This window comes from Rhineura floridana, chromosome 1, assembly GCF_030035675.1.
Source record: "Rhineura floridana isolate rRhiFlo1 chromosome 1, rRhiFlo1.hap2, whole genome shotgun sequence".
Lineage (NCBI taxonomy): Eukaryota > Metazoa > Chordata > Lepidosauria > Squamata > Rhineuridae > Rhineura > Rhineura floridana.
In genome coordinates, this window is record NC_084480.1 from 139,533,943 (window position 1) to 139,550,273 (window position 16,331).

The window sequence follows — 16,331 nt, forward strand, 5'->3', positions numbered from 1 at the left end:
ACTGCCTCGAGAGCTGATGACATTACTCCCTGTTCCAGGGACGTATTTACCACCATCTTGATCCCCTCGCCCAGTCTATCCTTGCAGCTCATAATGAGCCACGACGAGCAAGGGTCGAGTAAGCAAATGGTTAGCTTTAAGGTTGAAAGCACATTGTCCACTTCATCAGAAGGAAAAAGCTGGAACCGATCCCACATCACTGGAGCACCACTGGCCGCCTCTGGCTCGCTCACTGTGTCCACAGCGCATGGAATAGCACTCTTAATACGATCAATTTTCTCCGTAAAGTGTTTTGCAAACTCATCACAGGAGGCCTTAGCATGTTCCATTGGTTCCGGGGGAACTGGACCGACCAGGCTCTGGACCACTTGGAACAGCCTCCTGGGACAGCACTCTGCAGATGCAATAGAGGCAGCATAAAAATCTTACCACATGGTAAGATTATTTTTCCAATCTTAAATTCAGTTCTCCAGGTTTCTACAGCAATTTGCAAAAAAACTATTTTAAAAAAAATCCTCATGAAAATTCTTCAGCATTTTATTGCAACTTTCCCCTAATAAACACATTTTTGTATGCAGCATTTACATTTTTGCAAGCAATTTCCCCTAATACAATGCATTTTTGTATGTTATTTTCATTAATATATATTTTTATACACATTTTCCCCAAACATATGCATTTTTGTAAATATTGGTTGAAGAACTGTATTGGAAAATTAAGATACATGTGAATTTTGAAGTGTAGCTGTGTTTTGGTTCTCATATTGTTTTGGAAATTGCTAATTTGATAAATTTGACTTTAAATGCAAAAGGAATCAAATTTCTCCCTCATCCCTAGCACTAAGACTGCAATCCTAACCCTGTCTACTCAGAAATAAATCTCAGTGAATTCAGTGCGGCTTACTCCCAGGTAAGTGGGTTTAGGATTTCAGCCTTAATGTGCTTCCAACTGTGAATGTTAAGAACTAGTGGAATGCATAGCTCATAATTGTTTTTTTTCACATGGAAAGAAGTGATCTCTTTTGTTTACTGTGGAATTTATCTGTGCTCCTCAGTTAAAGTTCTAGCCTCTTTGTCAAAGTGGGGAGAACCATCTGGATATGACTGCCCAATCTTGATCACACAAAATGAACATTTTAAAAGTTAAATTTAAAATTTCTTTCCTCCCCTCCCAAGTTTTCTTGACTTATAACTAGACTCTACCGCCCTGATGCCGAGTGAGAGAAAGTGATGACAAGTTTATACTGAACTGTGCAATCAACATAGTGGGAGAAGCTGCAATCTCAAACCCACTTACCCCACTGAATTTAATGGGGCTTACTTCCAAATACAAATGGTTAGGTTTGCAGCCATAGATGGCTTTGTAGTGGGCCATTAGCCACTTCAACTTTGTCTTTAAGGCATCGCAAGGCTGTTTGTTGTCTTTGCTGCAAAAGACTATTCATTAACTTTGAAAGGAAACATGCAGGGAAGGTAATCAATTTGTAAATATCGATGGCTGAGATATGCATGTCTATCGTGTGCTACATAAGAAATACTCTAAAAATATGTATATTTCCATATCAGCAGATGATGAAAACTGAAAACTGACTTGTGCAAAATAAATCAATTGCACTGGAACTCAAGTGTAAATGAATATTGGAATGGATTGAGGCATGTTCATACATCCTTACTGAGGACCCAGAGTTATGTTTTCTTTCTGTGTGACCAAATATTGATCATAAACAGAAGAATAAGTACCTCAGCATCCATTGGCAATTCATGTCCAAACTGACATGTTTTTGAAGCTTCTGCAACTTGTATTTGATCTCGATAGGCAGGGATGATATTATAGTTAAAACTAAGCTCATCAATTGGTAAGTTATATTTTCGAGCATGATTCTGAAGTGTTCCTGAAAATACAAGAGGTACACATTTTTAAAAAACATCAACAATCATTCAAGAATTATTAAGAGAAAGGATAACTAGTATTTAGGATAGCATTCACCAAAAAAAGGAAAGTAAAAGAAAAATGTTAGAACATTTACAATTAGAAATTAGACTGTCTCTTGATAAAAATTCTAGCTGATTATTTACTTTCCCATACTTTCAAAGCTTTTTCATAGAACACTGCATCATTAAAAACTCCACCACTATGCTGAGGCAACTACACCTAAACAGAGAAAAGATGAAACCATACCATTTTGAAGTTGAACACATAAATGCTTATGGCTTTTTTATATTAGTTAATTGGGAATTGCTGTGCTACCATTTTTATTTAATGTTTTAATTACTTTTAAAATTCAGAACACAAAAGACAATTGAGCCTTTCATATTAACATTATAGAAATAATTTTCACATGAGCATTTGTTTTGAATATGTTCATTCTTTATATAAAAAAAATTCAGATAAAATAAGAGGCTATAAGTGCACAAAAACAGTCATCCAGACACAAAGTCCTTGTTGGATAGGAATCCAATGTACACAAGTGTCCCTTTTCGACAAATAAAATCCCAGTGACCAGCTGTTTGGCAAAAGGAACTGGATTCAATTCCTTCCCCACCAAGCAGCTCTTGGGCAGGTTTTTAGCCTCCTAAAAAGACTATATGGGCAAGGCTCATCCTTGCACACTCTTTAGCCCTCCCCGTCCCAAAGCTTTGTTTGTACTTCTTGCAAATCTTAAGGTTTCGCCAACTCTGCGGATACCTACCATAAAAATGTAAATGTACTGCCTTCAAGTCGATTCCAACTTATGGCGACCCTATGAATAGGGTTTTCATGAGCCTGAATGGCAGTGACTTGCCCAAGGTCACCCAGTGAGTTTCATGGCTACGTGGGGATTTGAACCCTGGTCTCCCAGGTCGTAGTCCAACACCTTAACCAACCTACCATATTATGTGTGTAAATATTATGCCAGAATATTAGAAAAAGAGAGAATGATTAATATTTACCTGTCAAAAATCCTTGTGGAAAAAAGAATCCAGAGATCCAGAATGATTTTGGTGGACCTCTTTTGAGCCAGAACTAAAAAAACAAAACAAAAAAACCAAGAGTTCAGATATGTTAGGTATAAAATCTTACATTCCATTTAACTTATGAACCAAGGACTGTTTTTATTTGCATTGATGGACAGCAGAACTGAATTTGGTTAGAATTCTAGTTCTCCATCTAAGTGGATATGACTTTGTTTAAAATTACTTTTGGTCCCAATCCAGAAAACCTTGAGTGCAGAAGGCAGCTCACTAATGGCTGTGGTTTTCACATATTGATTTGAGCTAAAGGTTTCTCTCATGCAAATCAGAAGCTGGAGGCTTGTTTCTGTCTAGGCATCAGCTTCTCCCAATAAATTGGAGTTGTACAGGACTTCCGATTATTTTAGGTGGGAGGATGGGATCTAGTCTGAATCCATGCACTCTCTTCCCTATTCCTACCCCTGCTCTCATTTCATAAACAAATATTTTAAGGGCTTTCAGCCAAAATCACTACTAGCATTTTGCAGCCTATGAAGCTTTTGGTGCAGTCAATCCAGGTAAGAAAAGTTGTTTTTATGTGCCATTCACATATTTATTTGAAGGCAGGTCCACTTAGTTTGCACCAATAAAGTTTGTTGTTGTTGTTATGTGCCTTCAAGTCGATTACGACTTATGGCGACCCTATGAATCAGCGACCTCCAAGAGCATCTGTCATGAACCACCCTGTTCAGATCTTGCAAGTTCAGGTCTGTGGCTTCCTTTATGGAATCAATCCATCTCTTGTTTGGCCTTCCCCTTTTGCTACTCCCTGCTGTTTTTCCCAGCATTATGGTCTTTTCTAGTGAATCATGTCTTCTCATTATATGTCCAAAGTATGATAACCTCAGTTTCATCATTTTAGCTTCTAGTGACAGTTCTGGTTTAATTTGTTCTAACACCCAATTATTTGTCTTTCTTGCAGTCCATGGTATGCGCAAAGCTCTCCTCCAACACCACATTTCAAATGAGTTGATTTTTCTCTTATCTTCCTTTTTCACTGTCCAACTATCACATCCATACATAGAGATCTGAAATACCATGGTCTGAATGATCCTGACTTTGGTGTTCAGTGATACATCTTTGCATTTGAGGACCTTTTCTAGTTCTCTCACAGCTACCCTACCCAGTCCTAGCCTTCTTCTGATTTCTTGACCATTGTCTCCATTTTGGTTAATGACTGTGCCAAGGTATTGATAATCCTTGACAAGTTCAATTTCCTCATTGTCAACTTTAAAGTTACATAAATCTTCTGTTGTCATTACTTGAGTCTTTTTGACGTTCAGCTGTAGTCCTGCTTTTGTGCTTTCCTCTTTAACTTTCATCAGCATTCGTTTCAAATAATTACTGGTTTCTGCTAAGAGTATGGTATCGTCTGCATATCTTAAATTACTGATGTTTCTCCCTCCAATTTTCACACCTCCTTCATCTTGGTCCAATCCTGCTTTCCGTATGATATGTTCTGCGTACAGATTAAACAAATAGGGTGATAAAATACACCCCTGTCTCACACCCTTTCCGATGGAGAACCAATCAGTTTCTCCATATTCTGTCCTTACAGTAGCCTCTTGTCCAGAGTATAGGTTGCTCATCAGGACAATCAGATGCTGTGGCACCCCCATTTCTTTTAAAGCATTCCATTCCATAGTTTTTCATGATCTACACAATCAAAGGCTTTGCTGTAGTCTATAAAGCACAGGGTGATTTTCTTCTGAAATTCCTTGCTCCGTTCCATTATCCAACGTATGTTTGCGATATGATCTCTGGTGCCTCTTCCTTTTTTAAATCCAGCTTGGACGTCTGGCATTTCTCGCTCCATATATGGTAAGAGCCTTTGTTGTAGAATCTTGAGCATTACTTTACTTGCATGGGATATTAAGGCAATAGTTTGATAATTACTGCATTCTCTGGGATCCCCTTTCTTTGGAAGTGGGATATATATTGAACGCTTCCAGTCTGTGGGCCACTGTTTAGTTTTCCATATTTCTTGACAATTTTTTGTCAAAATTTGGACAGATTCAGTCTCAGTAGCTTACCAATAAAGTACCAGCAATCAATTATTTCTGGGGTTGTTTTAAAACTGAGCATCTAGAGAACTGGAATTTTTGAAGTTGGATGTCAATGCAGTATTAAACAGTAGCAGCAACAATTATATACATGAAGGCTACATTCATACCATACATTTATTCCACTGTCTGGGAAGACAGACTGACAGTTAAACCATGTGGGAAATTGTAGCTCTTTGAGGGGAATAGGGATCTCCTGACAATTCTCAGCACCCTCCACAAACGACACTTCCCAGAATTCTTTGGGTGATGCCATGACTGTTTAAAGTGGAATAATAGTGGAATAAATGTGAACATGGCCAAAGATGCCTTTTCCAAGTACTGGGCCAGGTTCAAGGCCCTTCTGTTGATATATAAAGACCTGAACAACTTGGGTCCAGGATACTTTATGCACCACCTGAGCCCTTATATCCCAGCCTGATCACTGAGATCATCTGGAGGAGCTGTTAGTTGTTCCCTGTGTTACAGAGGCCCAACTAGCTTCAACCAGAAGTTGGGCATTTAGTGTTGCCGGTCTCATGCTATGGAATACTCTTCCAGCATAAATACCTAGTCTTTTACTTTCAGGTGTCTCTAGAAGACTGTTTTGTGTTGATAGGTCTATGCAGCTTTTAAAAATATTTTTTGAGTAGCCAGTCATTTTAATTATTAATTGTATTGCTTTTAAATGTTTTTATGTTGCTCTGAACCATATTGATATTTTGCGAGAGGGTGGTATATAAACAGTTTTATAAATACAGAGAATCCTTTAATTTCCAATGTTTTTTTGCATGCAAAAATGTATCTATACAGGAAATCGGAGTGGACAAATTTCCTGAGGGATGCATTTGGTGGTTGGCCACACACTTATATGAGTGTGTCCATACAACCCTCCACAACCTACACAGAGAGACATATAGACACACACACAGGTAGGCACCAGGGAAGGCAGAAATATGCAATGGGCAGAGATCCCATTGTGTGCCTCTCCCCTCACCAGCTGATTGGTGCTGGGAAGAGCTGATTGGCATACTCCCCAGTTCTTCCTAGTCGATCAGCTGGGCTCTGGGGAGGGTACACAATGGGATCAGTGGTTCCACTGCACACCTTCCCCAGCTGATTGGGCTGGCAATCATGCTATCTTTATCTTGCCAAATGTCAGTTTGGCAGGCTGAGGGGAGCATACTAGCAATGGAAAGGAAGGTGCATGGGGAGAGTCATCCCCATGCACCCTCCTCCCCAGGTAAACAGAACTTCATGCTGCTCACCAAACAGCTGTTTGGCTAGCTAAGGGGAGCATGGAAGGGGGTGAATTGGAGGGGGCCCTGCAGAAGCTGGGTGTAGCTTAGGGGCTGTGGATTGCTCACGTAATCAGTAATCCAATCAGAAGGAGCAATAGTGTAATTAGAGCCTGGCTGGGAGTCCAGAGTCTGTGAGCAAATTCCCACTCATGTCTCCTAGGTGTCAAGGGCCAGCTAAAGATCACCCTCACCGTGAGTGGCTCAGGGTTATGTGCCCTGCCACCTGTGCAGCCATGGACAAGCTGCATAGTCCCAAGGAGCCCAGTTGCCCCCCAGCTGGCAGTTGCGGACAAGGAAGGGGCTGGCTTGTGCAGCTGTGGCAAGCTGAGCAGGCCCTAGCCAGCTGGGGAAGAAGAGCCTCAGAGGGAGGCAATGGTAAACCCCCTCTGAATACCGCTTGCCATGAAAACCCTATTCATAGGGTAGCCATAAGTTGGGATCGACTTGAAGGCAGTCCATTTCCATTTTTTCTTTAAGAAGAATGCCAAGAATAAGGAATATTCACTTTGTCAAGTGAGAAGCGAAAATTGTTCCCTGGTTTGTTTGTTTGCTGTGAGTCATATTTGCCAGCAGCGCTTATTAATTCAAGCGAGACAGAAGCCAAGTTGCAATAAATGGAAAAGGCCAGCAATTTTCACGGTTTTCTATTATTCCTCCCGTTAGTGTTTATTTTCTTTATATGGTATTGCCCCTTATCTCTTTCCTAATAATTCTGCCTGTGATCTTCATTCCTTCAATACCTCCATTGCCTGAAGGTCTTCTCTCCCTTAAATGACTGTTCATTCTCTTTTTCTGCCTCTTATGCCTGACATGCCCTTGTAGAACACCTGCATAGTGCCATCTCTCTCTATTTCTCCAAAGCCCTTGTCAAAACTCACTTCTGTAAAGACTGCTTCGACTCCTTAGTCCTCCAGCCCATACTAAAATAAACCCTAAGTACATGTAAATGTCTATTCTTGTCCTTACACTTGTTTTCTCCTCTGCCTCTATTGTTAACTCCTAGTTAAAATTCAGATTGCATGCTGCTCAGGGCATGGACCTGTCTTTATCCTTGTTACTCAGTAAATCTATAGTAATAGGAATAACAACAATAATAACAACCTTTGGGACCGGGATTCTGTTTGAAATTATTCACTTTCCTAATATTCCCCGCTGTTGAAATATCAAAGTCAGCTCTGAAACATAAACATAAACATAATATATTCTTTAATGAACAGCATTTATACTTACATCTAAAAAGGCCGTCCTTAGCACGAGATCTTTCACCCATCCTCCTAAAGGTTTCAAAGAGGGGTATGCTGCATTGGCCCACAATGCTGGAACCTGGTTGTTCAGAAAGCTGTGGTACACTCTCTCCATTTCTTCTGACATCACTACAAAACCCGCAATAGCTTTGTTAAGCGTTTGTAGAGAGGTCTGAAAGTTAAACAATACGTTTCATTATGCCATGAAAAATAAAAAAAATGTAAGAGCAGCCCTATCATGATAATCAGGCTAATCGCTCTCTTTTCTGGCTCTAAAGAGCTACCTTCTCTTTAAAGCCAATAGAGAATGCACATGCATGGAATCACCTCAGCAATAAATCAGCTAAATAGAGGGGGTGCCAGGCAAGCTTCACACCTGAGAAGGCCTACTCTCTGGTCACCACCTGTCTAGGTCCAGATGGTGGTGGTGGGACTCAAATGAGGGCCTCCCATCACAAGTCTTGATGAAAGGTGGTCCTTCACCTAGCGAAGCTCCAAGCTGTTTAGGGCTTTATAGGTAACAACCAGAACTTTGAATTGTGCCCAGGAATAGGGTGGCAACCAATATATCTGTCTGTGATGAGCTATGCTCTCTATAGTCTAACAGGTCCACCTAGTATCTGCGTTTGGTAGCAACTGGAATTTCTGAGAAGTCTTCAAAGGCAGTCTCATGCACAACACATTCTAGTAATTTAGTCTCCAGTATTGCAGAGCATGGATAAATATAGTCAAGCTATCTCTGTCTAGGAGGGTTCTCAGCTGGTGCACCACCCTTAGTTGGTAAAAAGTGCTATATGCTATAGATGCCATGTAGACCTCCAGTGACAATGTTAGCTATTTTTATTATTTATTAATTTATGAATGGCTTTTTACATGCATCTCAAGTTCTATCAGCACACCACTTCGTGGTCCTAGTCCTTTCAAGAAAGTGTACCTCCATGTAGATCAGAGTGAACACCACATCTCTGGCCTGGGTAAATAAAAATATATATTTAGCTGATGCCCCAAAGAGAGAAGAGTCAGTGCCAGGTGAGCTTCTCTGGGGAAACAGTCCTTTCACTTGGTAAGCACCTACTGCACTTCAGAATGTGGAGGCATCTGGTGAAAGGTCTCTGAAGATGATCTCACAATGATCTGGTCTGGATGCAATGCTAACCCATAATTTAGTGTTACATGTATGAGCCTGCTCCTCTCCCCACTTCTGCATGGCCATGAGGAGGAGTCTGGAAACCTCTGCTTCCATTTTCCATTAACAACAGTTTGTACTTTAATGTGAATGAGGAACAGCATTTAGTTTTAGCTATGGCTTATTCAGACAAGCCAGAAACAGAACCTACTGTACAGGCGGTGAGATGAGGGATAGAAATATGGGTCCCGGGCTCATTTAAGTAGCATTACATGTTTTAGCATTACATCTGAACTGGCTATTTTTTCTTATATCCCAATCCTGAACACATTTATTTGGAAATGAATCCAATTGGTTTCCCAGTGAAATGAAGTAAGTGTTCACTACCTTGGACATCTAGCATTACTGCCGACTTGGGAGCATGGCATGGCCCCTGCAACTTTTATATCAAACCCACAAGCAAAAACTGCATAGTTTGAAAATGCAAAAACACAGGCCCAACTACGATGAATTTTATAATAAAGGCATGGGAACTACTTGCACCATTTTACTTTGTTGTCTCAATATGCTTCAACCAAATGGAGGCAGTAAAACCTTCATAACTGGCATCAGGGATTATCTATAATCAAACATGACACAACCAAATATGCTGAGAAACAAGGGTGAACATTCCCTGTCAGTAAAATTATATGCCTGTAAAATTAGTGAGATATTCTTGGAGCTGTTATCCTGTTTTATCACTCTCTTCCTCCAAGGTTACTAAGCATTTTCAGCAATAATAAAAATTGATAATAATTATTAAAAAAACCTGTGTTACTGTGCCACAAAGTTTATTGCAACTCTTAGGGTTGCAGAGACTATAATAAAAATAGTACTGTGTTCTGTGTTCAGTATTTCCAAATGCAGCCATTATAGCAGTGTGTAACAGCCAGTAACTACTTAGTCCTTATAGCCAGAAATATATGATCCTGCTCCATAGCCAAATCACAATGCTGGGAAGAAGCCAGGCAGAATGTACCTAAATTATCCAAGATGATGAAGGAAAAAAATTGTTCAGATAGAAGAATAAAATAAGACACAGAATGAGAGACTAAGGAAGGACAGACGCAAAGAACAAGAGGGCTTGGTTATTTCGTGGTATGTGATGTAGCATTTGGAAACAATGAACTATGAAGGTTCCCCTTCTCCAAGCTGTTTACTAAAGTGCCATCTGTGAGATCAAAATCCTATGCATACCTTCTTGGGCGTAGGTCCAGCTGAAGTCACTGGGATTTACTTCTGAGTAAGCATGAATAGGATTGTACTCTATGATGGGAACAAAAGACCCAGTCTTGCCTTCAAGCAAGAGTACCGGAGCCCTGTGGAATTAGTTGCACTGGGTAGGAGGAGGAGGGTGTTGCTTTGTCTTCAGCATGCATCTTTCTGTTGTTTTGCTGTTAATTTTAGAATGTTATCAGTGTATGTTTTACAGAGTGCTAAGCAAAAGACAGCTCCATTTTGAGAAATGTACCATCTAAATTCCAACACTGGGAAAGAAAACAAGAGCAGAAGAGGAAATGAAGGACAGAGAGAGGAAAGAGTAACAAGGCACCATGTATAGATGTTTGTTTTTGCTGCCATATTCAAATATCTGCCAGAGATTTTGTAATGGTATATTAATTAGACTCAGTGGCTCCTGACCCACATTTATTTAAAAATGTACATCTCATCTATTTTACATAAACCATGGACAGCTTACAATAAACTAAAATAATCGAATTAATCAAATTACATTAAAACAAAATCTTTGAAGAACTTCCTATTTCATTCTCCGGCAGCAAAGAGGATAGAAATTATTTGACTGACTGTTAGCAAAGTCAAAAATGTGACATGATACAGCTCTCTGGCATATCCTTATTGGAATTGCCTTGTGCTATATTACAGCTTCAGCAGATTCATTGTAGTCTGGACAAGATGGTTGAGATAACCAATGTACTTTCCCCAGAAAAGGAGATCCTTCTTTATATCCCAATAGAGCAATCCAAACCCTGCCCAGGGAGCAGTGGAGTGAAGCAGTGGATCCACCTTCTTATCCAAAGCCCTGCTGCTCGCACCAGCAGGAGCAGAAATGGGGACAGTTTTCTCCTAATTTTTTGCTGCACCAGCTCCAAGGTACACCAGCTGCAATACCACTGGTTCGCCACCCTGAAACTCCCTGTTTTGTGGCTCCGTGCTGCCTACTGCTGGGAGGAACACCACAGCTGGGAGCTTACTGCCTGCCTGTATGAAGCTGAGGTCACTAATGCAGTGGCACCCCCCCCCGTGGTGCTCTTCTCCATTGATGGAGACTGGTGGAGAGATGAATACACGCCATCTTAAAAGTAGCAATGCCCACAAATATTTAAAGGACAGGTACATAATAACTGTCCAAAATGAGGTCTCGCTGATACCTCAAGACAATGACACAACAGGTAGCTGGTTGGCTTTGCTTGTTAACGGTATTGTCTCAATAGTCCCTTAAAAATCTTGTTGTCCTATCCCCCTGTGGTTTCTTATACTATACTAAGATGAGACGCTCCTCGGAGAAGCTTTTTGTTCTTAACATAATGAGGGTGCCTTCCACAGCACTGGCTCCTAAATACAAGCACAGTAAATCAATAACATCAATATTTATGCCAGCCAAGAAAAAAACGAATTATTGTTATACCCTTAACAGACTGAGAAAATTATTAAAACGATCCACTTCTTGCCCAAGGACTGTAGTGAGTGAGTCCATCCGACCTTTGTCATCCTTGTGAAAAAGTGTATCTGCAGCAGTGTCCATGTCAAGTTTCTCTGCAAAACAAATATTGTTTTACTCACTGAGAAAAGCTCATTCATATTGTTATCATACATTTAGAATATACAACTAATTCAGCAAATCATTTCAATAAGGACCATATTTTCAACTGAGCAAGGGCTCAAGGGCTAGCCAGCAACATAGGACCTGTGCACTGACTTACACTATTACATGGTGAGAAAAAGGCTCTTTCTTTGCCACACTGAGAAGCTTTGTCAATAGCAGAAGCTTTGGCAGAGCCATTTCTTTTGGCACTATGCCTGCTGTTAGGATTAGGGGTGCACCTTGACAGAGGAATCTAGTTGCAGTACCTCCTGAAATTCATTCAGTTCATTACCACCTCCCAAATTGTTTTCCCAGATAGGAGGAACCTCATGTGTGTGTGTGTGTGTGCTTGTGTGTGTGAGTGACAGAGAGAGAGAGAGAGATGATGCCATAGAGAAGTCTACAGGAATGACAACCAACCTTTCCAGTCCCTATTGGACAAAGGCTCAGTTCTCTCATTACGTCTCTGGTCAGTTTCTCTACTTCCCTTTCAACCCCATGTAGTAGAAAAGAACAGACAACCTCATAAAAGGAAGTCCATCATTCAGAGCAACTATTCAAATTAAGCAATTTGTTAATAAAAAGCAGAGGAAAAAAGTCTCTGTGTGTGTTCAAGGCAGTCAGTTTAAACAAAATGAGCTATCTAATATTGCCATACATTTGATACTATGACAGGCTTGACACCCACAGATTCTATGTGAGAGAAAGCAACCTTGAATCCCCAAAGAGCTGACAAACTTTCCAGGGAAAAGAGGTCTTGTTTTATATCTTGTGCCGTTGCAAAGGGATGATGGGAAGGTTGGCAAACCAACCAATTCTTAGGAGGTGGATATATTGTTTCTACTTCTAACCAAAAGAAGATGAATTTCTCATGGCCAGGTGGGTCCAAGCAACTGCTTCTAGAGTGGTAAGTAGGACAAAGTAAGCAAAGTGTGAGTAGCACATGTGCACTCCTGACACCGTGAGAGGAGCAACTGAAGACAGCAAGGAAGGAATTTATCCCATCTCTCTAGGAAACTACTTCTGCTCCTGATACACAGGACATTTTGTAACAAGGGTTCTTGATGCTAGGTTCTCAGACAATGCCTTTAGGGGGGCTAGTTGGAAAATCTTTAGGAATTGAATTTGGTCTCTGGGCTTCCTGTTGCTTACCCGTATAATACACTGCATCCAAGTAAAGGAGAAAATACATTTATGGAAAACCAGCTGTAATTCCCTGCTCATGACAACCAAAGTAGGGTATGAAGGGTCACAGATTCCCCCACTGCAGATTTTGCTTGGAAACAAATCTTTTTATTTTTAATGGAATTCACTACTAATTAAAACAGCTGGTATAGCACAGTGCGGAGGACAGCCTGGCTGGGAGTTCAGAGTCTGTGAGTTCAAATCCCCCCTTGTGTCTCCTGGGTGTAAAGGGCCAGCTAAAGATGTGGCTCAGGGGTTATGTGCCCTGCCACTTGTGCAGCCATGGGCAAGCTGCATAGTCCCAAGGAGCCCAGTTGCCCCCCCGCTGGCAGTTGCAGACAAGGAAGGGGCTGGTTTGTGCAGCTGTGGCAAACTGAGCAGGCCCTAGCCAGCTGGGGAGGACTAGCCTCAGAGGGAGGCAATGGTAAACCCCCTCTGAATACCGCTTACCATGAAAACCCTATTCATAGGGTTGCCATAAGTCGGGATTGACTTGAAGGCAGTCCATTTCCATTTTTTTCAAATATGCACCTGACAAACTGGGTTCTAACCCACAAACGTTTGTAATATAGTAAGAGTGCAAACCTATATATGCCTACTCAAAGAAGTAATTCTCACTGAGTTCTGTGGGAATTATTCCAAGGAAGGTGGGTATAACATTACAGTGTAAATGTGTTAGAGTTTATGGTATCACAGGATCCATTGTTGGTTTTGCTGGGGCAGGTTAACACCTGTTGCCTTTCTGAGATTTATGTAGCTGTAATAACATATACTTCTGATCTTCCTCATTTGCACTGATTAATGTTTAATGTGGTATTACTGACAGCAGGCCAAACATTCTCTACTTTAGGCTAAGACAGTAGAAAAGGTTATGCAAGCCAACCTTTTGCGTATCCTACATAATGGCTTTTATATTTATCCATCCTGCCTCATTTTAAGTCTTGATATTCTTTGGTTATTTAATCTTAGCCGGAGTTCGATTCCAACGGAAGGAGGAAGTCGAATCTCCGGTAAAAGGGGTCGAGGTCCACTCAGCCTTCCATCCATCCGTGGTTGGTAAAATGAGTACCCGGAATATGCTGGGGGGTAAAGAAAGGCCAGGGAAGGAACTGGCAATCCCACCCCATATATACGGTCTGCCTAGTAAACGTTGCAAGACATCACCCTAAGAGTCAGAAATGTCTCGCACTATAAGTGCGGGGACACCTTTACCTTTTTAGGCTTTTGCACACATGCAGCCAGAAATATTGTGATGTGGTGGGTGGTTTCAGTGTATACTAGGAGTCAAGGAAGAGAATCAATGCAAAACAGCCAGAGCCTAATAGTGATAGTAGCCTATTATGTTTACTGCTGTTTAACAGCATCATGTAGTAATAAAATAAAAGTTAATTGTATACAATTAAGGATATAACTGCCTAGACCTTGTCAATCATTCTAGTGTCTTTTGCATTCAGAACCATGGAAGGTGGGAACAGGCTTACTTCTTGCTAGGGATGGAATCCTCTCATTTTTACATTTAGTTTTTAAGTGCAGCCCCCTAATGGTCATTAACCATCCAATCAACACTTCACTGACATCAGTGAAAAGGAATACACATTTGAAGAGTTCACATAGAAAGTAGATTGATAAAAGTACCACTCACACTATTAATTTCAAAGTGAATTTAAAAAAATGAATTGAAAAAAAGAAGAATGAATTGGAAACCAGGCACAGAGAATTGCTACTTCAAAATTATTTCCACAAAGACAGAGAGTATCAGAAATAATTAATCCAATGCAAAATCCGATTATTGCAGAAATTGAGACCATCGCTACTTCTTACTGACAACTGGGTAGAATATGCTAACAGACTTTACCTTATGCCTCCAATAATAAATGGACCAGCCAGACAGTTTATTTTTTTAAATGAAAGGAAAAAATGCAGGGAAGGGGCCTAGAATATTGAGGGAAAGGGAAAATGAAGGGTTTATGGCTGAAAACAGAACTCTTGGACCTTCATATATTCATAAACGTGCATGCCTTTCCAACTGTATAGCACAAAAATACATTATACGGTATATACTGCAACAAAAGGCATAGCACTTTAGCCCATAGCAGTGAAAAATGGCGAAACCTTCCCAGGAAGGGAATTCCACAAGCTGGTGTCACAAAAGAGAAGTCCTTGCTCTGCATTCCATCATTTATTGCAGTTAGACTGGATAGAGTGCAGAATCAGGCCTGATGACTACTTTCTGGAGCTTCCTCTGGGGCCAATCCTGTCAGCACAGAACAATCCACCTTTGTGCAACAATATAATGCAATTGTAATGCAACAGCAGGGGAAGAAAATAAGCAAATGAGATCACTATAACATGGAGCTGTATCAAATGTACTGAACCAACACCACACCAAACAGAAGCAATTGTATCTGCAGATGTGGCATTAGGCCAGATTCACACAACTACTTCTAAGGTCAAATTCCTCAGGTGACTCCTATGCCATTTTCACATAGCAAAGTAGTTTTGGGAATGTATTTGCTATGGATATACAACTATTGGCATACTCTACAAACCACTGCTAAATTACCACTGCTATGCACACTTACTTGAGAATAACATGCCACTGAATTCTATGGGATGATGTACATCAAAGAAAACATGCATAGAATTCTGCTGCATTGCACCTTAAACATGTGGGGAATAGCATTCTTCATTTCTGGTCTGCAAGATGGATATCTAGCCCAAGATGGATATTGCTGTCAGAATGGTTGATAGATTATTTAGTAGGGCTGACAACCAATTAAAGGTTTTATTTCATTAATTAACTCTTTTGCTTTAAGTAATTGTTTAATTAATTATGGAGATATTGTGTGGATATTTATTTAAAACAACAGCTTGGCTCAACTGAACAACCACATGACCTGCCTCAAAAGATGAACATAAATTGTCCACAACAATACCACCTGTACTGTATACTGCTTCTCAGGTGAAGCTCCAACTAAAACAAGAGTTTTACATCTGTGAATAATAAATTAATGCTATTAATGCAATATGTGTTTTTTCTCTAATAGCTGTTTTCACAGTCAATGCTGGACAGTATAGTCAAACAAAGGATGAAGTAGCTGGATTCTTTCTTTTTTTGCATAGTGTAGATTTTTACTTGTGCATTTATCAGTTATATATGCATTAGGCAGAGGACTGCCAGGACCACATATAAGCTCCACAGCATCATGTCAGTGGATTTTGAATGTGTTTAGGGCACAGGGCTGAATAAGGAATATAAAAGGGAAATTTCCTGTATGAAACATGGTTTGCGCTAAGGAGGAGTTCCTACCCTGTCTGCTAGACCCGAGCCTTCAGTTAGGCTATGGAGAATATGCTAGTAGGGTAACAGGTCTCCCATTCTGTTGCTCTTTTCTGCCCAGCTACATAGGAAAGAAATAAATCTTTGTTTTAAGGAACTCTTCTGGACAAGTGCCATACAGTGTTTGGTGGACTGAGCCCCGAAACTATATTTACAAAACATCCACAGCAAGTGTGATCCTTCATTTTCCAACAGAGTTTCCAACAGAAATGGGGCAAGTGTTATTTGATATCAGCTGAG

The 16,331-nt window shown here is 40.5% G+C and overlaps 1 protein-coding gene across 2 annotated transcripts in view; it reads right to left on the minus strand.

Moving 5' to 3' along the window:
• DNAH6 (dynein axonemal heavy chain 6) overlaps positions 1–16,331 on the minus strand; it is a 362,354-nt gene that overhangs the window by 12,542 nt on the left and 333,481 nt on the right. For both annotated transcript variants that reach the window (XM_061634018.1, XM_061634008.1), the window contains 4 exons: positions 11,390–11,517; positions 7,564–7,749; positions 2,931–3,003; positions 1,740–1,891 (listed from right to left, as the gene is read on the minus strand). In XM_061634018.1, the coding sequence (XP_061490002.1) occupies positions 1,740–1,891; positions 2,931–3,003; positions 7,564–7,749; positions 11,390–11,517 (539 nt within the window). The remainder of the gene's footprint in view (positions 1–1,739; positions 1,892–2,930; positions 3,004–7,563; positions 7,750–11,389; positions 11,518–16,331) is intronic.